This window comes from Zonotrichia albicollis, chromosome 1 (genome assembly GCF_047830755.1).
Source record: "Zonotrichia albicollis isolate bZonAlb1 chromosome 1, bZonAlb1.hap1, whole genome shotgun sequence".
Lineage (NCBI taxonomy): Eukaryota > Metazoa > Chordata > Aves > Passeriformes > Passerellidae > Zonotrichia > Zonotrichia albicollis.
Genome location: NC_133819.1, coordinates 132,484,083 through 132,506,827, shown reverse-complemented (window position 1 = coordinate 132,506,827; position 22,745 = coordinate 132,484,083). Strand labels below are relative to the sequence as shown.

The 22,745-nt window shown below is 35.7% G+C and overlaps 1 protein-coding gene across 2 annotated transcripts in view; it reads left to right on the top strand.

Moving 5' to 3' along the window:
* Positions 1–21,725, top strand: part of MTDH (metadherin) — a 33,402-nt gene extending 11,677 nt beyond the window's left edge. The window contains exons 5-13 of one of the 2 annotated variants that reach the window (XM_074554677.1): positions 1,166–1,234; positions 3,723–3,974; positions 6,125–6,211; positions 8,007–8,105; positions 10,163–10,287; positions 10,844–10,963; positions 13,345–13,464; positions 17,129–17,285; positions 18,892–21,725. In XM_074554677.1, coding sequence (XP_074410778.1) covers positions 1,166–1,234; positions 3,723–3,974; positions 6,125–6,211; positions 8,007–8,105; positions 10,163–10,287; positions 10,844–10,963; positions 13,345–13,464; positions 17,129–17,285; positions 18,892–18,962 — 1,100 coding nt within the window. In that variant the 3' untranslated portion in view covers positions 18,963–21,725. The remainder of the gene's footprint in view (positions 1–1,165; positions 1,235–3,722; positions 3,975–6,124; positions 6,212–8,006; positions 8,106–10,162; positions 10,288–10,843; positions 10,964–13,344; positions 13,465–17,128; positions 17,286–18,891) is intronic. The other variant, XM_074554682.1, reaches the window with a different exon arrangement.
* Positions 21,726–22,745: the final 1,020 nt, after the last annotated feature.

Here is a 22,745-nt window from a genome sequence, read left to right as displayed (position 1 = left end):
TTTGGAGCAAGGGCTAAGGCACCAGCCTCCATCTGCCCTGGTGCGCTGTTGGTTGCTGCACAGGCCTGTCCCTGTTCCTTCACTTGTGCTCTGTGACTCTGCCCTTTGTTTTCAGAAACTTCAAAGGCATCTTCAGCACTGCTGCAGGCAGCACCAACTCCTTAACTTTTTGAGTGCTTCCTTGTGGGAAGGTTATGCCTCTGAAGTTCTCATAAAATATCATTCACTGCTTAACATGTAGGTATTTTTTTCCAACATAGATTTAGTAGCATCATGTACTAAAGCTGTTCATAATAGGTAAGGCACATGTGGCTGAGATTTACTAGTCAATTACTGTAGCTGAAGATCCAGTAGATACAGCTGCTGCTGTTACAGAAGCAAAAGATTTTGTGGGCACAGGAATTCCTGCTTGGGTAAAACTGAGAAATAGGTGCTTTAATTAAAGGAAAAATGGTTTTCTAGCAAAGCGACAAGAAGACTGAGCTGAACAATTGTCTGGTACCTTGAAACAGTTCATTGAAATTGCTATGCCTCACCCTCCTGTCCTGTTTCATTGACACTCATTTGCACCTTGACTGAGTGCATCATTGTTGCCCCGAGGACTAGATCAGTTGCTTCCTGTTATCTTTTTTTTCCCCTCAGTTCGCACAGAGTTTCAAGAAATGGTGGTTCCAACTGTCTTGATGCACTGTTACTAACTGTAACTACTGTAACCTCTCATACTTTTTTTGTATCTTCTGTATCACCATGTACAAGACAAATCCAAAAAGAATTTAGCTGTATCTAGTGTTTTTATGGTGAGGTAGACGTTAGAAAGAGTTACAGGTCTGAAATACTTAGAGCCACTCTTTGCTTGTAAATAACAACCTGTGTTTTAGATTTATGCTCTTTGTTCATTGGGAAAGTAGTTTAAGTTCTTTGAAATCTGTAGTTATTTGGTATATAGGTCCCAAGTCACTTTGAGAGCATTCTGTATGCAGCATAAACACAAATAATAAAAAATAGAGCATTTTAATTTTATCCTTAAATTTTCTGGAAGTTACTGAATTTACCGTAAGGTACTAATATATTATTTTCTTAAAATATTAGTAATGGATTGTTAGAAGATTTTTACAGGTGTTGTTTTTTAAAAAAGCTTAATCTACCTTTGTTTGCTCTTAATCAGGTGATTCGCTTTTGAATGCACAGATTAACAGTTCTAAACCTGCAAAGGGGGAGTCATCAATTCCACAAGGTAAAAAGTTTCTATTATTGGTCATCCTAAGTAACTAGAGGAGTATTTTACAGAAGTGAAAACAGCAACTGTCAGTGCAGAGTTTTGAGTTACTGACCTGGAACTTTACTGTACATCTGGCTCTTTTGGCTATGCAAATATTATACTCTTAAGTTCCAGTTATTTCTTAAGAAGTTGAAAACAGTCTCTGTTACATGTAGAAATACAATTCAGTATTTTGAATTTTCAGGTAGATTACCTGTTATAAAAATCTTTATGTGCAGAACAGTAACATTTATTTTTAAGCTCTGCTGAAAAATTCTTTATGCTAGCTTTTCAGACTTACTCACGTATTTGTGTTAATGAATTGTTTTGTCAAAGAAACCCTGCTATAGATAACTGCAGAGAGCTCACAAGTCCTGATTATTGTTTACACTTGTTCCAGGTTGAATATACAAGTTACTCAGTTCTTTACATTCTCCTTTGAGATGCATAAGTACATAAGTTTTGAAAGTTCTTACTTATAAATACATGTTTATAAAAAGAATATACTTGACATATGTCATACACAAAACTTAAAATATTTGACTAGTAAATCTTAACAGTTTTCTAATAACAGATATTGCTATAATAATACTTGAAGTGAATTAGTTTGACCTAATGAAATCAAGAAGGTTGTTACTTACATATAGCCAACATTAGCTGTGTTGCTGTAATCAGAAATAACTAGTATAAATAAGCAAATCAAAAAATGAATTAATAAAAGCACACAGATCCAGAAAGTGAATTCCTTTCTGCTTGTTTTTGAGAGCTTTTACTTCACACACAAATGTCCTATACCGTGGCTGAGAAGGAGGGTGCTGTATTCTTCAGAGATGCCTAATGGGAGCACAGGAGAAAATAACGGAGTTTCAGTAAGGGGAAGGTCATGAGGAAAAAAGCTTTTCATGAGATAGTTCAAAGCATCTCTGGACAATCAGCCTTTATGGTTTCCAGAGCTTCACTAATGTAGTATAATTTTGAAGTTACCTCTGCATTGAACAAAAGGTGGGACTAGGTGACTTTGAGAGATCCTTTTCAATCTTTGGTTTTCTGTGATTCAGTGAGAACTGGCTGATCATTTAGAAGTTGAAGTTTTTGACAAGAGAGAAGTATAATAAAGAGGAAAAAAAAGAGTAAAACAGAGAATAATCAAGCTCCTTCTTCAGAACCTCAGCTGCCTTTTTGCAAAGTTGCAGAAAAGTTTTTCTAGCAACTGCAGTTTGGTTTCTGTCTCTTCAGTATTCTTTTGTTGCCTTTCCCTAAGACTTCATATGATACTAGGAGGACATTGACTGACAGGAGCAGTGCTGGTGCTGTAGACAAAGGGCAGTGGTTTTTATACAGCAATGGTGACCTTACAGATGTCTGTGTTTGGAATTGATTTGTCTGAGAAAATCTAGGCATATCTCACCTAATTCATTCTGTGTCAGGGAGGCCACCTTGAATTGGGCATGTTGATGCTGCCTCAGTTACAAGTTCATTTGACAGATAAAATGTTTGGTCTGTATTTTTTATTGGCATATGATACTGACTTGTGCATAAGGGTTTGGCTTACTGTTTAAGTGTTAACACTTGTAATATGCAAATATTTCTTAAATGCTTGTGGAAGAGCAATTTTTCTGTTTTTTTCCACTGCATATATAAAAAGAGAAAGGGGATTTGATATACAAAGCACTTTGAGAAAGGTTTGTGATATATAGGAAGGGAGGCTGGATGCACTAGCCCTTATATTTTATAGGGACATAAATGTAAAAATCTTCTGTTATGATCTTTGTCTCAGTGTACTGCTGACTTGTCAAAGAATACATTAAACTTGCAGTGCCTAGTAATTTCTCATGAGAGTAACATGTAACAGATTCTTGCAGTGTTGTGGTCTTTTACCTTAGTGAAACATAAAATATGTTACAAATTAAGTGTAACTCTGATTTCTGTCTCTCACTGTGAGGGACTCTATGATCAGTATGATATCTATGCACTTGGTAAATCCTGTGTAGTGTTTAGGAAGTATTTTCTAGTACTTGGTAATTTTGTCTACATCCTGCTTGGAGAACTGCTGCACGCAGTTAGGAAATACTCTCCATTTAGTGTGTGGGTTTTTTCCACAAGTCATCCCCATAATGTCTAAGAGAAATTAGCTGACAGTTTTGAAAGTACCCTCCCCACCCTTTTCCTAATCTAGAGACACCACCAGTTCACCAACACTGGGTTCAAGCCCTATAAAGAAAGGGATGAGGAAAGAGAGTGCAGTTGGTCCTGTTTCTTTCCTCCCTCTTCAAGTTGGTAGACAGATGGTGCATATCATCTGAACTGGAAAATCAGCTGAGACAGAGCAGCAGCCCTGTCTGTATCACACTGGTGTAGCAAAGCTGCCATTCATTTGGGGTTATTTATTAAGTGAATGTGCAAATATGTGATATTTTAATTCTCCATCCAGTTAAATAATCCTTTTGTTATTGTTGTATTTAAGTTTCTCCAGGATTGAGTGAAAGCCATACGGTAAATGGAGGAAACTGGAATGAGAAGCCTGTAAAAATCTCCTCACAGATTGGCGTAGGGGAGGAGAAATGGACATCTGTTCCTTCAACTGCAGCTGGGAAGAGGAAGACTGAGACATTGGCATGGGGCCAAGACACTGGAGATGCTAATGGAAATGGAAAGGATTGGGGAGTAAGCCTGGTGGGCAGGCCCTGGAAAGAGCGTTCTTTGTTCACTCCTATTGGTAAGCTATTTCCAAGAACTTACTTCATGTAAGCGATTTTACATAAATGTATTTTTTAGTAGCCTCTGAAATATTTTTATGTTTATATATTAAAAAATCTTGACATGGTCTAGTGAAATATTAACAGAACAATTTCTGTTTACTGCAAGTGCTGATGTCTTAAACTGTGTACAGTTAAACTGGGTTTTTGAGTTTATCCGACATAAAATTATTTCTGTGAAGGAACGCAATGTTGTATATCACTTTCATAAAGTTCTGGAGATTATTACTAAGCCATTTGGAAGCATAATTTCTTTTAAATAATGTCTTAAAGCCCAGATTGTAAGGCTATTCTGTTGATCCAACATGATGAAATCAATTGTGTATCATTTTGGCAGGTGTTTTTTTTTAGGCCCCAGGCGTAAACATTGTTTAACTCTTGTGACACTTAGTGTTACACTGTTTTTCTCATTAGAAACTGGTTTTTTTTAGTGCTCAGTACAGTTTTCTGCCGTTTTTCTTGTGCTGTCCATAGAAATAATGGAGAAGAGATTTCTTGATTTCTCTCTGGGCAACAGTCATCAAGTTATTAGTAAATGCTGTAACATGGCCCTCCCCACTGTTCAGTCTAAGTATCCTCATCTCTTCTGGAAAGCAGTGTTACTTCAGACTTGTGGAGTCTTAACCCCAGCCAGCAGGCAAGCCCCATCCAGCTGATTGCTCACTGTCTCAGCAGCAGGGGAGACATCAGGAGGAGAAAAGCTGGAAAACTCCAGGAGTTTTCCTGATATAAGGACAGTTTAATAGGGAAAGCAAAGCCTGTTCATGCAAACAAAGCAAGAATATAATTCTCTACTTCCCATGGGCTGGTGGGTGTTCAGCTATCTTCAGGAGAGCAGCACTTCATCACATCTAACAGTGACTTGTGGAGACAAACACCATAACTCCAAATGTCCTTCCTTTTCTCCTTTTTCCCCACTTTCTATACTGAGCATGGTGCCACATGGTAGGGAATATTCCTTTGGCCAGTCGGGGTCACTTGTCCGGGCTGTGTCTCTTTCAGCTTCTTGTTGGGAAGGCAAGCTCCAGCCACCTTGCTGCCAGCGATACAAGAAGTGGAAAGTGCCTTGACTCTGTGTGAGCACTGCTCAGCAACATCCCTGTATTACCAACCCTGCTTTCAGCACAAATCCAAAACACAGCCCTACCCCAGCCATAATCTGCAGAAGTCTAGACCTTCTTTTATTTCTATGGTAGATTTTGAAATGAAGTTCCTGAGGCTAGATCTGATACACTCTTGGAAGCTTTTCCATTGCCAAGTAGAAGTGAAGTGCTTTTTTCATGTTCTGGCTAGATGTGTTCTGCTGTGTATTCTAGTAAGGCAGTTCATATTGACTGACCAACTTTTTGTTGGTTTCGTTACTGAGGATACATCATATCTACCAAGCTGATTTGCTTTTGGTAAAATGAATAATTTTGTGGGTGAAGGAGAGCTGTGAAAGGCTTTCATGATGGCTTGACTAATGCTTTCAACACTGTGTCTCACAGTGTTGTTGCATCCAAACTAGGACAGGTGTAAAACTGATCAGGCCCAAGGTAATGGTCAGTAAGTCCTGCTCTCTCTGGAGGCTGGACAAGGGGGATGTCACGGGGCTGTGCTTAAAACTGTCCTGTTTATCATCTTTATAAGTGTCCTGGAGGAGGCAACCATATAATTCACATCCAGTTTCCAGATTATATCCAACTTCAGTGTGGGGGCAGGAATCAGTTGAAACAGTCCAGGTCAGGGATCCCATCCAGAAGGACCCGAACCTTATGGGAGTGATGGGCCAAGGAACCCGAGGAAGTTCAGTGAGGACAAACATCAAGTGCTGAATCTGGTTGGAAGCAACCCTGACTGGATATTGACTGCCTGGATTGCAGCTTTGTGGGTAAGGGGTCTTGGTGGGCCCCAAGGTGGATGTGAGCCAGCTGTAGATCCAGGTAGCAAAGGACACAAACAGTATGCTGGGATGCATTAACACAGGAGTCAGTAAACTGGGGGTTAGTGGCTGTGTATTTTTTGGACAACATCTGGAATACCTGTCTGATCCAATTCTTAATTAAATAGCTACATTTTCAACATTGCCAGCAGTGTGTGATGCTCTTTTTTTTTCTCCCTTTCCCCACAGCTGCTTGGAATGTGGATGCAAGGATTAATACCTCTGAACAGAATTCTACTTCTTTCTCCTCATTTGGATTAACTCCTGGAGTTTCTGGTATGTGTGCCTTTCAAAAGATTTTTCCAGTCTCTTCCACTCCACTAGGTGGAATAGAGTTTGCCAAGTGATACTAATATGCATTTTCTGTTTTTTCTTTGAAAATTGTACTGCAAAGGGGTCGAAGACACTTAATAAGCTATTTTCTTATGCTAAAATTATGCAGTAATATAACTGTATTAAATTGATAATCAAAAGCTAGATCAATCACAGAATATTAGTAAGAAGGTTGGAACTAGAGGGGGTTGGAAAGAGGTGATCTTTGTATGTTCTAACCCAAATGATTTTATGATTCTGTGATTTCTTATTTAGCTGCCTTGGTTGTGTGTTAAGTCTAAATAATGGGCATAAGAGATTTCTCAGCCTTGCAATATCTCAAGTTAGCGATCTGAAGATTTATTTCTGGGAAAGCCCATATACCCCAGTCCTGTGAGGGAGTTTGTTATTTGATTATTGAGTTTTTCCCCACCAAGGAACTAAGTCATTACTTTGAAAATATGTTCCATAGGCAGGATTTGAAGTCTTGAGTCTTTCTCTGTATGACAAATGGAAATGCTGAAGCTCTGGGGTTTTCTTTTTTGAAGGGCTGTGTGCTATAGAGTACAAACCTGTCTTCATAATAAATCTTGTGTGTTAAACAACTAACAGAAGTTCTACAATGATTTATCATGCAATAAAGGGATCATATGTCAGGTTTTTGCTCTTGCTTGCTTACACCATGAGCTTGGCATGGCAGTTTCCTTTTCGGAGGTAGCTGGCCAAGTGCTTATGCACTTAGGCTACATTTGCTTCTATTGCAGTGTCCAGGCTTTTAACTGCTGAACTTAGGCTCAGTGTCCAGCATCTTAATTGTACAGAGAGTTTTAATTAAAAAAAAAAATCCCAGGCAGCCACCTGGAACCAAGTTCAGTTTCTAAGGTAAAATTTATTACAGTTTATTAAATAAACTAGGATACTAGGATTACACACTGAGCTAAGATTCAGCTGCAATACCACCATTTCAACTTCAAGAGAAATAGTTTTCTTTGGTGCACCTTAGCCAACAATGTTCTAATGCAAAGTGACCACAAAAGAAATGAGAACATGTCCATATTTCTGTCACCTGAGGTATCTTTTGCAGAGGTGTATGTAAAATAGAGACCCACATTCTATTCAAACTGAATTTTGGAAGTTTCATCATACAGTAAAATATTAATTTATTTAATTCTTACAAATAGTTTTTGTTGTTTTACTTCTTTGTGAAATTTTGTTTGTTTGTTTTTCTAAAAATAGTTATGTTGGATATGTGACACCTTCTGTTATCCTGACTGGTATTGGCCTTACTGTTGTTTGTCCTGCTGCTTTTATATTCTTTAAACCTTTGCTTTAAATGAGAAGTGGATTCTTAGTAATGTATAATTTGTTTGATCTGCAATGTAATTAATGAGGTTTCTTTCTAGTGATATTTTAAGCTTTTAACTGTAAGAGATCTTGTTGATACAGGGTAACAGTTTTATTACCCATAAAATTTCTTGGTGTTTTTCAGATTGAGGAGACTGCTTTTACTCACTCTTCTTATCTCTTTTTGAGTTCTTCTCATGGCTTTATTTTGTCTTCTTTCTTCAGCTTCCTTGTTTTCTGAATATGCCTTATGCACAAGACCCTACTAGTTCTCCTGTCTTCTGCAGTCCTTAAAGTCTGACATTTTTCTTTGAGCCTTTTGTCTTCCTTTCCTACTTTGATTGGACTTCCTTCCCCAAGAAAACTTCAGGAAGCTTGCTAACTTACAAGTACAATTTTATTTATTCCCTTTCAGGTTCCAACAGTGAATCAGTTTCTCAGGCTGGTACTTCTGATTTTCAGTGGGATTTAAGTCATGCTCAACCCCCTGTTGATGACGAATGGTCTGGGTTAAGTATGTTCCTCTAAAATGTTCATTTAAAAAGTGTTAATTACTGTTAAAGTGTAGTTATTTATATTAGCTACTCAGATTAGACAGTGGTGGGTATCTGAGGAAAAACCTGAAATACTTGAATTCTGTAAGCTAATAGACAGTTTGAAGGAATTAAAAATAAGTATTTTAATAAATTCTGATAGAAAATGGTAAATTTTTAGGAAAAATACTTGGATATTCAAACTCAGAAGTGTGAGAGCTCATGCATTTTAAGGTAGAAAAATCTTTGTAATGAGAGACTCTTGCTGCAAGTGATGAGAAATTTTCTGCAAGTCTGCAAAATATGTTTTTAGTAGATAAAATTTGTGTCAGTTTGTTTTTACATGTTTGTACCTTACTGGAAAGTTAAGGCAACATCAGACTCTTTTATTTAATCTTACTTGCTTTCTCGTTTAGCAAACATTAGGAAGTTCTTACATATATGGGAAGCATATACAGGACAGAAATAACTGAAATTACTTGGGAGTTGTAGAACAGTGGTTGTTTACTCCCCACTTTCTCCTCCCTGTTTATGAAAAAGCTTAGTGCATCTCATTAGGCGTTGACCTGAAGAATTGTTCCAGAAGTTGACAGAAGCAGCCTTGCATGTTACCTTCTCCCTAAGAACAACTTAGTGCAGTTAAATAACTGGAAAAGTGGAATAGATTGATGCAGTCCTTGACTCCACCACTGTTGGCATGATTGCTCTGTTACCAGATAATTTTGAAACTTACCTTTTGTGCTTTACCTAGTTTAAGGATAAGGAAAGCACATTTCAGTTAATCCTTTGAAAGTAATCAGTTTTATGTTTTATCAAAAGCATAATTGATTCACATATCTGAGCATAGAATGTTTATGGCTCAAGCTTCTGTTAATAAAATTTTGTCATAGTTGTCAGCTAAGAGTACACTAGCAGAAGTGAGCAAATGCAAGTTTAGGCCAAAGTGATACACAGATACACCCTGCTGCTTTATCAGGATAAGAAAACTAACTGTACATACAAATACTACTAGTTTTTATTATTACTAACAATGGATTTTTTTTTCTTAAGCAACTACTGAGAGGGCAGTAGGTAAACTGAAAAGTATTGAGTAATATTTTTCAAATCAGTAAATTTTAGCATCTGAAGTAGGTGTCATTAAGATAATATTTTTATTAGGAAAGTTTCTAACTATTCTAAATGTTCTAACTAATCTTAAGATCTCAATGTGTTTTTGGCTTCATAATGTTTGCCAAAAAAATTAATTGGATTTATTACTACTTTTTATTTTGACTTTATTTTCATTGTTTAAATTGAATGCCATAGTTGGCAGACCAAATCTGGCTGTTCTTCAGTTTAGTATAGACTGAGGGGAAGAAATATTTGTAATGTTAATATAAATGTGAAATGAAAATGCAGTCTTTCACAAAGTGTTCTGTTTCACAATTGGCTTGCTGCAACTTTCTACTAAACAGACAGTCTAAGGCTTAGTTCTTCCCTTCTGATGTTTTTAGTTTTTATGCAACTGACCCTTTAATCCTATCATTCCATTATAAATGAATAATAACAAAATAGAGTATGGACTTAAGAGTCTTAGGGAAAAAAAGACTATTAAAAATGGCAAAGTTACTAGATGACTTGAATCAGTAAGATTTAGTTTCAGATCTATCACTTGTAAAGGAATCTTACTAAGGCAAGATTAATCAGTGTTACAGTTCATCCTGATTTTTTCACTAGCTAGAAAGAAAATGCAGAGAACAGCTTAAGATAACAATTCTTAAATTTGTTCCTCTTCAAATAGTTTAGAAAAATGTCTTGAAGCAACTGCGTCTAGCTAGCTGCTGCTGTGATTAGGCTCTGTAAAATCACTGTCATACTCATTACTTTAAAAAGTCCTCCACTTATCAATAAAGTCTTTACCACTTTTTCAGAAAGACAGAGAATTACTATTTATATCTTGACATCAAGAAGTGGATATATGTGTAGGGGGTTTTTAAATTGGAAATGAGCATCTGTAGAGTAAGGCAATATTCCTGAAAAAACCTTTTCATCTTTGTAGATGGACTTTCTTCAGCTGATCCAAGCTCTGATTGGAATGCACCAGCAGAAGAGTGGGGAAACTGGGTAGATGAAGAAAAAGTTGCTGCTGTTCCTCAGCGTGAAGAGAGATCTGATACTCAGAAGGTAAAAGGTGGTATTTTCTCCTTAGCTCCAGGACTTTGGCCTTACCACTGCCATTTCTTAAAGTAACTAAAAGGGTAATGCTAAAGGTAATCTCTCATCACAGTTACACTGATAAGAGTAGCACGACTGTGTTTGCTCTGTACACAGAGAAGGAAAACACTGAATGTCATTGAGAAGAGAAAAATCAGTTAGCTCCAACTTAAACCTTTCTGTCTTGCCATAATTACAAGGACTGCATTATCAATATAGAGTGGGAGGGTTTAGATCTGTTTTTATAAATATTTCTTGACAATATTTAATTCTCAGCATGAAAAACAGCATTTCCATGCCACTATTTCCTAGTGGTCTGCTGCCTTTTCCATTCCCAGCTCCTCTACCTGTATTACCAGATAGCATGTAAAAATGTGGTCTTTCTAGAATGCACTAAATAGATAACACTGTGCTCATTTCCACTTGTATATATATATTCCTTATAGCTATTGATTTATGCTTAGTCTATACAAGGTATATTTCATTGTCATTTTAAATGCTAAATACCTTCTGTTCCCATATGAAGATTTCAGATAATGATAGAGAAAAAGCAGAGTCAATTCTTCAGAGTTCTACAAGTGGCAAATCCAAGAAAAAGAAGAAGAAAAAGAAGAAGCAGGGTGAAGACGCTAACTCTCCTGCACAGGTAAAATCTTAATGATTTAAAAGGCAATTGCAAGGAATTAATTCACAAAATTGCCTTATCTTTGGCTATCAGCATCTTGAACAAAAATGATTTTTGGGAAATTAATTTCTTTATGGGATTGGATTGTCTACAATTGTTTCTCAAGAGTTAAAGTAATTCTTATTTTACTAGTATTTCCTTAATTTGTTGTATTCACAAGTTGAATGTGGGATAATTTGTAGTTTTGCTGAATTTATGAAAAGCACTAAGTGCATGGGAAATATTTATCCTGAATTACTTATTTTCTGTCAAATCTGGATTCTGTACTGTAGGGATGTTTCCAGGTAGAATTGTCTTCTGCATGGGAAGCCTTTTCCTCATGTCCTTTGAAAGACAGCTGCTTTGGTGAATATAGCTAGTTAGGAGAATAAAAGAAATGGAAGTTTTCTCTTAAGCTGTCTTCCAGTACAATTGTGTGAGAATAGAATGGTTTTCTGAAGTACTGTTTTAATTTGATTTATGAGAAATGGTAAGTGCCAATGTTTCAAGCTCAGTTGGTGGAGCTACTCTGTGAGTTAGATTTCAGTGAGGGAAAGAATATTTTCCGACTGAGGATGGTTGGAGTTTCCTGTGTTTCTTAAATAGCTTTTGAAGAATTGCATTGAAACAGATTTGTAAAGATAGGAAAAGCAGATTGCACTTCACATGGCAATTGAATCATGTTTGAATAGATGAAGCAAGTACTTTCCTAGAGGGAGAAAGCTTGTAATAGCTAATGATCAGAATGCATCCTGCTTGTGTTTATTGTGACAGCCATTCATAGTTTACATTCTTTACAGTTACAGAATGACCAATGTTCAGTGGAATCTGACTAGATTAGACAGAATTAGACAGGGAAAGCAAAAACTTCAGTCATACTTGCTTTGGGATTAGCTTTTATGGTTATCACATGGTCAGTTTATTAAAGTTGTAAAACATTAAATTCCTGTTACAAGGAAATTTTATTTTCAAGTTGTCTGTGTGGAGGTGGAGCTTGTGTTGATTTCCCTTGTTTCTTTTGAGGTAAATTCAGTCTGGGAGCACTAGGGCTGCAGCTTTTTTTTTAATTGAAATTTGTTCTGGACTCTGCTATGGCTCTAAGTATAAGTCAAGATTAATAAGTTGTGGTTAACAGGTGTTTGTGAGTGTCCTACATGAAACTTTAAATCAGTGAGGGCATTCTCAATTTCTTCCCATTGCTTGTGAGCTGTCTTTTAAATTATATATGTCGAGTCCTACTTTCTATATTAACATAATCAGATTTGTTACTCAACTCTTTGTTCTCCTACCAGTCCAATTTTGTTACTTTTTCTTTCAGTCCATCGGTCTATGAAGTCATCATTTTACAGATAACTTATCTGTATTAAATTTTTATGTAGAATTGGGAGTTTTGCTTGATAGGAGCAGATTGAACTGCTCACAGAAGTTATAACAGTTTAGTAATTTAACTTGTCAACCCTACTTCAAACTCATTTAAAATTTGTGTACTTATCCTCTAAAAATGGAACATGTTCATTTAAACATCTTCATCTCTCTCATTGATTAAACTTTAGTGTTCACACTCATTTCTTGACTTCATTGTTTGTTAAGGCAGTAGAAGCCAGCTGAAGAGCTTGGAGTAAGCCAATGTGTTCCTTACTGTCAGGAGTCAGACTTAGGCTGTGCCTGCATTTTCATAAGGAAATAAGTGAAGGAACAGTGTTTGCAGTAAACTCAGAGACCTCTTCACAACCACAGGATTCTTCTAGTGCCACTAACGAGTGTAACTACTCTAATTTCACATTAAAAATGAAAACTTTCCACTTTAGATTGTTTAAGGAGTAAAGGTTGAGGCTCTTGGGTACTTTGGATATATTTCCAACTTCTGTACCGAGGGTTACTTTACAAGCGTAATGGTAAACTAAACTGGGTTGCAAAAATATTAAAGCATAGTAAGGATAGAAAGCTATACAGCTTGCAATTAAAACTTGTAACAAAGCACAGAACCAAGAGCAGTCAAGTGTCATTGTAATACTTTTGCTAAGTGTGTAGAGTAAATTCATGTTAATTTCACATTCTTATAATTTAACAGGAGTGTGAAGTGCGGTTCATTCTGAGATTGGGATTTTTGTTAGTATGCATGAAGCATTCTGCTTTCTGGGCTTTATTGGATTCTATGGGTATTTCTTTATTATGTTATTCTATACATTTTGAGTGTTAGCATAGGCTAGTGTGAGCCCATTACTTCAATTATTCTTTTTGATGGATTTTCTGAGTTATAGAAGCTGGTTATGGCAACAAAACTCATTGACAGGGGAGAAGAGTCAGAACTTGACTGCAAACACAGGCTCTTCTTTTTTCCCCTCCCACTCCCCTTTTTGTAGGATGCTGAAGAACTGGATAGAGAAGCTGGAGAGCAATTTCAGGCGGATACCTCAAAAGTTCAAGCACAGCAGGAAAGAGCTTTTTCTTTGAAGACCATAAGTACTAGTGAACCAGCTAAGGTAGGGATGCAAAATTTGATTTATGTTACAATTTGATTTGGAAGTGCTCAAGTCATTTGACAAATTCATTTGTGTAGATAAGGTCACAGTTGAATTTTAGGGAGAGGTCAGCTATGAGTTTTAAAAAGTATGTCTACTCTGTAAAGCAGTATCTTCCCAATCAGTAGTGACTTTCTTTACTGGCAAGTTACTTTCTTGTTTGAATATTCAAGCAATGGTTAAAAACTTGGAAATGTAGAAACCTATGAACTAAGAGATCTGAGCACCAGACTAGTGGCATATTCTACTGTTATGTTGCAACTGAATGAAGTGTTACTAACTTATATATTCTGATTTAAATGCAATCTAAAATTGATTTTTTGAAAGCTCTACTGAGCTTAATGGCTGAGTAAGAAAAGGTTTCATTTGAACCAATTCACAAACTGTTTGCTTCAGCTCACAGTTAAAACATATTCTAGACAATACAAATTCTCTTTCCTCTTTCTCCAAACAGCAGCTTTCTTAGGTACTGCTACCCAATAAAGCATCTCATTCTAGGAAGGTGTAAAATATTTAATTTTTCTAGTGGCTTTGATTTTTGTTTTTAATTTCTATAAAGAGTGAACGACACTAGTGACACAGCAGTTTGGTACCAGAGAGTATATATCAGAATACTGAGATTTAATTTTTAATTGCTAAGCATTAGTTTCATAAAAATGAGTTCTTAAGAGTCAAATGAAAACATCAGAATGAAAACTTTTACAAGGGACTGCAAGTCACCAAATAAAAAGCACATTCAGACATACTTAAGGCTTATCCAAGTAGAGCTTTACTACAGTTATTTAGTACAACTGCTTAGTTTAGATCAGTTCAGCCTTTAGTTGAGGTTGGCAACAGCTGCCTATTCTATCCTGACTGGTGTATTCTTTGGTGTTGGGGATGGTTTCTTTTGAAGCTGTATTTGAAAAGACATCTGCCTGTGTATGCAAACTCCTGGAAGTGTGAGGTTTTGTTTTATTTTAGAGGCTTAATTGAAAATGTGTAGACAGAAAACTTAGATTGTGACATCAAGGTGGCATAATAGTGCATCCTGGAAGATGTAGATTCTGTTGTTCAGAAATCTAAATTGATTTGGAAAATATCTGCAGTTATTTTTTTTTTCTCACAAGCTGTCAGTACTGCCAAAATACAAGCGCAGTTTCAGTAGATTTTGCTAAGTGCTTTACTGTTTAAAATCACACCCAGCTTCCTAGGTGATTTGATGGCATCAGCATCTCATGTAGACCTACACTACACCCTTTTTGAGAGGCTTGAGAGCTGCTGTTACTCTTGAACCTTAAATTCAATCTGTTGATGTATGTGTCTGTGCATAGCTGTGTAAGCGGTAACTGTGAAACAAGACATGTTCTGTATTAAAATTAGTGTGGGGGCAAAGGGCAAACAAAATTATTACTAATGTTCTCTGAAACTAGAGTTGATAAAGGAAAACTTGTGAATTGTTTTGACAGTGCAGATGATCTGTCAGTCTATATCAAGTCTCCTTGTAAAGGAGATTGGCTATCAGATTTGGCTTCGTTGTAATTTCACACATGCGAAGATGCCTTCCAATACTGTTTGGCTTGGCTGTTGTAAAAAGTTGTAGAAACTGTGAGTGATGTGTGGAACAGATGACTTAAGTTTCCAAGGTAAGGTAGTTTAGCCTTAAGCAATGCTCCAAAACATGAGAATGAAATATAGGGTACAAACCAGTTGTTATTCAGTGTATCCACATAAACATCAGAAACAGCTGAATGTTAAACCTTGTGTTTCACATCACAGTATCTGGTGATGGTATTTCCCCCATGCTGTACATAGGGCTGCATTGAAACCTTTTGCATTTTATCAGCAGGCACAAGCTTTAAATGAAGAGAGATACTTGGAAAGAGAAGTAACAGTTTGACAGGTTACTACTTCATTATTGAATCATAGAATTATGCACTTAACTATATTATCTAATAGGCTTTATTTGTTGTTTAAGGCTTCCTTTCTGAATTAGCAGAGAGCATGTCTTGCAAAGAGTAGTATCCATTTTTTAATGTCTTCATCACTACTCAATTTCCTGTATTCAAAACATGGACAGAACTATTTGGAAAAATTTCCAGATAGTGCTCTATGTATTTGTATCATTACATTTGCAGTGATACTTCATGCTGTAACACTCAAGCTGCAACATGTTTCTTAGTCAACCTGAGGCAGCTGAGCTATTAAAATCCTAATTGAGTTGATTTACCTGCTGATCAAGTGTGACTGTCCTAACAAAACTGTCATGCCAAACCTGAATTGTTTACCTTGCACTAGAAGCTTTATGTCCTCCTTTTGTTTTAGAAATCACAGTTTGTTAAGTTCATTTATTTATGTAACTGATGGTTGCTAACTATTAGACAACATTAGAATTGGCTAAGCTTGAAATTCCTGGGAGTTCATTTTATCAGCATGGTCAATCTATAAAAAGATTTGAGATTACTAATTTTTCAGTAGATTGAGAGAAATGCTGCAATTATAGATATTAAAAAACTTGTTTCAGTTGATCTGTAAGAGCACAGCAAACTATTCATGCTAGGTCAGAGAACTGCTATCCTTTAAATTAATGTATTGGGTTTTTTTCAACTAAAGCTGTTTAATTTCTTGCTTAGTATGATACGATTAAAAATAAATTAATATTTTATTGCTCTTGAATGTTCTGACTGAATTTTTGAGATGGTTACATTATAGTGATGGAAGCAGTAAAAACAGTGACCATGGTGTAGGATCTGTACATCTGCATCCAGGGATGTAAACTTCAGTATTTTGTTTTCATAGTTCCAGGTCTCAGCTGTTGTGATACAACTACAGCTATGGTTTCTTAATAACACCTTAATGTTTGGGGTTTGTTGCTTGGTGAGATGCTATGTTCTAATACATTCTTTATTGAAGCTTTCTGTCATTGGTAACTTGGTGTGAGATCTTATATTTTTTTATATTTTGACTTTCCAGTTGGAATGTCAAAATGTTTTTTTTTTCTGTTTTGCTATAATTTTAATTGCAATAATTACTACGCACTAGGGTACAGTTACATTTTGTCTCCATAGTGGAAACCTTCAAAATCAACTAGATAATTGAAAAATACCACAAGTACCTTTTACTTGGCAGTTATTTCTGCAGTAAGTTCCACTGAAATACTTGCTGACTGCTTTTGCCAATATTTGTTATTCTGTAAGCATATACAGAGAGTTTTGAGCAGTTTATAGGAATGACTGGAGGTGTGATTTGTTTTGGATTTGAGTTATCTTTGGTCCTGTTTTACTTGCCTGTTTACCTTGCAACCAAATGCATATCTGTCACTGTTTCACATCTCTGTTGAATATTCTAGAATTCTTTTAGGGTCTTGGTGATTTATAGATTGGTCTCCCTTTCTTTATATGTGCTGTCTTTTAAGAATTAGTGTTGTTGATCTTTGTTTGTATGCAATTAAAAATGTTGGCACTAGATGGCAGTCATAGTATTACAGCCTCAATTGAAAATTTGTCAGGATTTTAATATTGGCTTAATTTTTCAATGCCATCTTCTCAGCAGCTGCTAAGTATACTGCCAGAATAACACCATTTAAGAGTGTTTGCTTTTGCATTACTTAAACTTTTGGAAACTTTTATTTATGTTTCTCAAATAGTCTGAGGAGGCTCCTTCGCTTGCTGTTTCTACTGAGCCATCTGTAATTGTATCAGAGGGCAATTCTGACAAGATCGCTTCCCAAGTGCCACAGATGCTGCAAGAGACAGATGTTTCTAGTCCCAATATTAAGCAAAACAGTGTGCCTCCTCCACAGAGTAAGTATCTCTCAGTGCAGTTTATTTGTCAGAAGTTAGAATGTGCTTTTTCCCCTAGAGTGTAGTCAGAATGTTTTGCTCTGGGGTTTGAGTTTTAAGTGCCATATCAGATCACTGTGTCTTATTTATACATCTTGCCATATTTTTTACTTCCTTAAAGTTAACAGCACCTTGATATTTTTTTCATTGTGATGAAAAATTGGCTTCATATGCTTGGATGACTGAAAATGTCTGTTGGGCTTGTCCTGTCCTTAATAGACATTTGGGTTTGGATTTGGACTCATCACCATTGGGTCTGGAGCTCCGTGCTGTGACTAAGGAGTTCTGCCAACATTGTTTCAAAGGGCTGCTTGCAACTCTTCAGTGAAGAACAGATGGTTACTACCATTGCAGTTGACAGAATATTTAGCTACCAGAAATGTGGGAAAAAATACAAATAATTCCATTTTCAGCCTACTGAGGTCTTTTGATTTCTCAATTTAGCTCATTAGCATCTTTTTCCATATGCTTCCATGTAATCATAGAGGGAAGCAGTTGGTTATTTGGGAGTAGAAAAGTATTGGGTGGAGTTGGTTTTTTTTGTAGTCTATCAGCGCATAGATCTGGCTAAATTGCTGCAGGTATATTTGTTTTTGAAAATATGCTGTGCCCAGGAATGTCAAATGTACCCTCTGTTGTACTTGACAGAAGTGTTCGTACTCAAAAGTGTTTGAAGTTACTCACACAGTAAAACAGGAAATTTAGAAGGGAAGTGAGGATGTGAAAGGTATTGCTTGGGAAAAAAAAAAAGATGTTTTGATTCAGATTCTTTAAGAAAATTAATAAATACTGACAATCTATAATAAGTTGCTGGCTAAGTGTTGAAGTACAAAATGAGGTTTTAATGACTTCAGAAGAAGCGTGATGACTTTATAGTTACAAAATCTCATTCTGCTGCATTAATTGGCTTCTTGGCTTTGAACACATGAAACAATGGAATATTTCAAGTCAATGTATCAACTTAGAACTTTTCTGGTTCTAAAATATGAAATCTTTTGTGATTGATTCATGTCTCAGCAATTGAAAGAACATCTCTTAGGTTCAGCATGTACAATACTTAATGTTTTTTACTACTTTTGGCAGCCAGCATGTTTTAAGGCAGTCTTTTTTTATTAAGAACGTAGTGCTTCTTTATTGGATTATGGATTCCATGTAACCACATCTTTACATAGTTCAGTACTTTTAAAAACTACTCAGATATAGTGGTTAAGCACAGTGTAATCTGGTAAGAGTGAGCATTTAATGTCAATTGTGTACATGTATGTTATTTCTAGGCCAGAAAATAACAGTGACTCTACTGTAAGTAATATATTTGCAAAATGAATGGCCTTTCACATTTATCACTCCTAAGTATTTGTGGGATTAAAAAGTAGGATGAAATTGGCATGTGTTGTGTTAGATGCATGCCAATTTCATCCTACTTTTTAATCAGAATAAAACTTCTGGTTGATTATTCTGGATCACTTCCTAATAGTACAGTGTGTATTATCCAGGATTTTAAAAGCCAATTCTGTGTAAATGGTCTTAGTCCTAACACTATAATTGTTTTGTTTTGTTTTTTTTTTAGCAAAGTCTGAAGAAAGCTGGGAATCTCCCAAACAAGTTAAAAAGAAGAAAAAAGCAAGAAGGGAAACGTGAACTTCTAAGATGGACATTTGTTGCTGAATATTACCATGAAGATTATGCTGTTTATGCAATAATTTGTGAACATGTACAGAATTTTATATAAATTTCAAACAATTTTTAAAAACAGAACTGCTGTGAACACAAACATCTTTAAAAAGGAATCAAATGAAAGTAACTATGATATAGCAAACAGAACATGCTACATTTGAAAGACATTCTGAAGAGTTTGTTTTTCCAACTTTTGGAGAGAGATCTTAATTTAAAAAAAACTGGTTTTACAACACAGTGCCCTGTTTACAACAGATTATACTCTCATCTACAGCTGCGGATAAAAGATTAATTTCAAGGAAGGGTTTTCTGTAAAAATAATCGTCTACAATAATGGGTGTTTCTTGCCTCGCTTATGAGTGATGCATTAGAAGCACAGAATGTCAACCATTTGAATTTGTTTTATGCCTAAATCAAAGTGCTTTGATTCAATACATAATCTGCCATATCTTTACAGTAAGTTGGTTAGCAAGTCTGCTAGCTATCACAGGAATCTCAAGTGCAAATCATTAACCATTCATACAGTCAGACCTTCATGGTTTATTATATGAAGTTAACACAATAAAACTGCTTTGGGTTAAAAGTTTGAGAATGTGATTTGAAACTTGAGTATGGTTCATGAAGTTATTTTTTATAATGTCTATTACCTTACTTGAATTATTGAAGATAACAGTATATTTTTAAGAATGCAGTAATGTGCATAAAATTGGTTATCTTTTTCATTCCCTACAGTTCTTGGTTGATTCAGGATCCCATCTAAAATCTATTCTCTCAACTTCTAAACTCATGAAATGAACTGAAATCAAACTTTTCCTTCTCCTAACACTTGTTGACTTACCACACCCAATTCTGTTGTCTATATTACTAAAACTCTGAAGAAATCAAAGTGAATTTTTCACTCACAAATGATTTGGATTTCAAAGATCTGTTGGAGAACTGGAGTAGCTTCAGACAGCTTTAATTGACATTGTCAAAAACAGTTATCAGGAACACATTTTTTTACTGCCTTAACCTGTAGTATGTAGAATGTGTCTAGACTTCTGGACAGGAGTTAGTGTTTTTATATAAAAAAAAATTATGCAAGTAAAGCAGTTGTAAAATAAAGACCATTTCCCGCTTGAAACTGTTAATTAAAATGGCATTGAAGATGTGTTGTCATTTTCAGGCACTGTAATGAGGTGGTATTGAAGTGGAGATGTGTTTGTGTCTGTAAGGTACATGCTCAGCCATGTACACTGTAAATAGCCTTTACAAAATTTGGTTTGCTAAGGATGGTATTTAACATCACCTGGTAAGTTCAGTTGAAGAGTCAGGATTCTTTTCAAATGATTGACTTCTGGTTTTGTGGCACAAATAGAATTGTTAACAGCTGTAACATGTGGTACTGATCAACAATCTTGTGCTCTTACTGTACTCAACTGCAGTTTGACAGTATTGCAAGGCAAGAGCAGATAATGCAGCAAGCTGGGTTTACTTGTACTGAAAATGCACCTGCTAATGGAGAGCTTTCCTAATAAATGGATACTAACTTGCACAGGTATTAACTCCTGTATGTCAGGAACATGACACTCTAAATTGAGCTGTTAAAATAAATTGAGCAAATTGATGGTATTGATTTATTTACTGGGAGGGAATAATGTTTATGAGTGATATTTGTCATTATTCATGTGAAATAAATTTAGAACTGAAGTACAGCTTTTCAAGGAGTGTCTTAAGGTAAACATGAAAAATAGGATATTATGGAATCATGCAGAGTCCTTTGCATGTAAATAATAATATAATTTTACTTGACTTCATAGTAAAGGTTAAAAATACCCTTTGAATTTGGGTTTTTAATGTATGTCTGAAATCTGTTTCCAATCTGTATGTTATGCTACGAGACTCTTATAGAAAATACAAAGCTTTTATGTAATGAAAGAGACTGCCCCCAAGGAATTTCATTGCAAAAACTCTTTTTTTTTCTCTTGAAAATAAAATCTGTGATATTTCTGGATTAGTCAAAGAGCTTGTCATCCTGGAAAAAGAAACAAACTAGCTAAAACATAGGAACCCTGCTAACTAGCTGTTGCTGCTAAGCAGGGTCATATAAATGCATAGCCTTCCTTTCAAAATGTTGTGACCTATTTAGCAGCACCTCTTACTGTTTTCTTATTATGCAGTTTCAATGTCTTAGAAAGCGAAACTTGCTTTATTTGACATTCATTGGAGAGGTAGTAACTCTATATCATATTGTCTATAAATAGAAACTTGGTTATCTATGTACTGTCATGTTTCTATGATTCAAGCAGTGGTTAGTCTTAATGATACACTGAATCCAGACTTTGGTACTTGGATAGAGCAAAAAGCCACCATTTTAAAGAAACTTAATTTTTTTTTCCTTTGGTTTTTTTTCTGTTGTTGTTGAATGCATGGAATGATTTCATAAATCCAATATGTTGTTTTTTTCTAAATACTCTGGAATTATTTGTATGTGTAATTTAAACTTGTGATGATGTGTAATTGGATAGCCATGGCATATTTTTATTTCCTTTGTGGGGAGGGGAAGGTGTACAGAATTCATATGTGCTTGTTACGAAGGTAACTGTGCATTGGTTTGGAGGGGGGTGAAAACTGTATTTCTGATACCCTTTTAGAAGTCTAAAGAAAAAAGTGCAAGTGAAGAGCACTACTTTAATATTTACTAAGAAAGAATGTACATATTAAAAGCATTTCAAAAATTTATAGAAATATTGCTAGTACTGTTGTGTTGTAACTGAATTGTATCTCATTTGAAACTACCCTATTAATAGTTCCTGGCCATGGGATTTTCCTGTGAATAAGGCTTTTGAAAAGTGCAGGCATCAGAGTACATGGTTTAAGCAGACTTTCATCTGTTACTTGCGGTGCCTTTAACTCAACTGGGTTCCCAGTCAAGATTTCAGTTGTTAAAAATTGCAGGCCCCTCACAGACACTTGTACCTGTGAGTCTCCTCCTGATGACCACTGAGTAAAAATGAGCAGTTCTGATTTTTCAGGCCAGTACTAAAAGATGTTTTCATTGTTCTGCTGTAACTGGAAGGAGACAGCAGGAGAAAGCCTGATAATTTTAATTACTTCTTAAAATACTCTTCTAAAAATATTTTACTGTTAAAATTCTGAGTGAATTACTTCATTAAAGAACAAGGAGTATCAGCCAAATGAATTTGGGGAAGAAGGAGCAGGAAGGGCTGTGTGACTGATAAGTCTTAACTTGAAAGTAATGTGGCAACAGAATGGATTTTGCTCACTGCAGGACTAACAGAACTCTGTTAGTTAGGATGGATGTTGGGAGCAAGGTGGGATGACTTCTGTTTCTTCATGGGTGGGGGGTGGAAATTATTGTTGATTGTGTTCTGTATCATGTTATTAATGATTCATGGGTTGTCCTGTTGAAACTTAATTGCATTACAAAAATTGTCTGATTTCCATAGTGGGTCCTTCATTGAGGAAACTCTTGAACTTCTGCTCTTTTAATTTCTGGCTATTTGTACCAAGCTGAAGGTTTCTGGTTCACTGAAAATTGGTTTTTTTAACTGAAACTGATGTCTTTAATAGAAGTGTATTCTGAAAAGTGCATTTAAAACTCTTAACATGAAACTCATGGTTTCAGGAATTCATACAATACTCTTTAAAAAAACATGCTTAGGAACATCTGCAACTATAAAACACATTTGCTGTCTTATTTGTAGCATTAAGTGATCCCCTAACTTGGCTTAGTATTTTTAATTC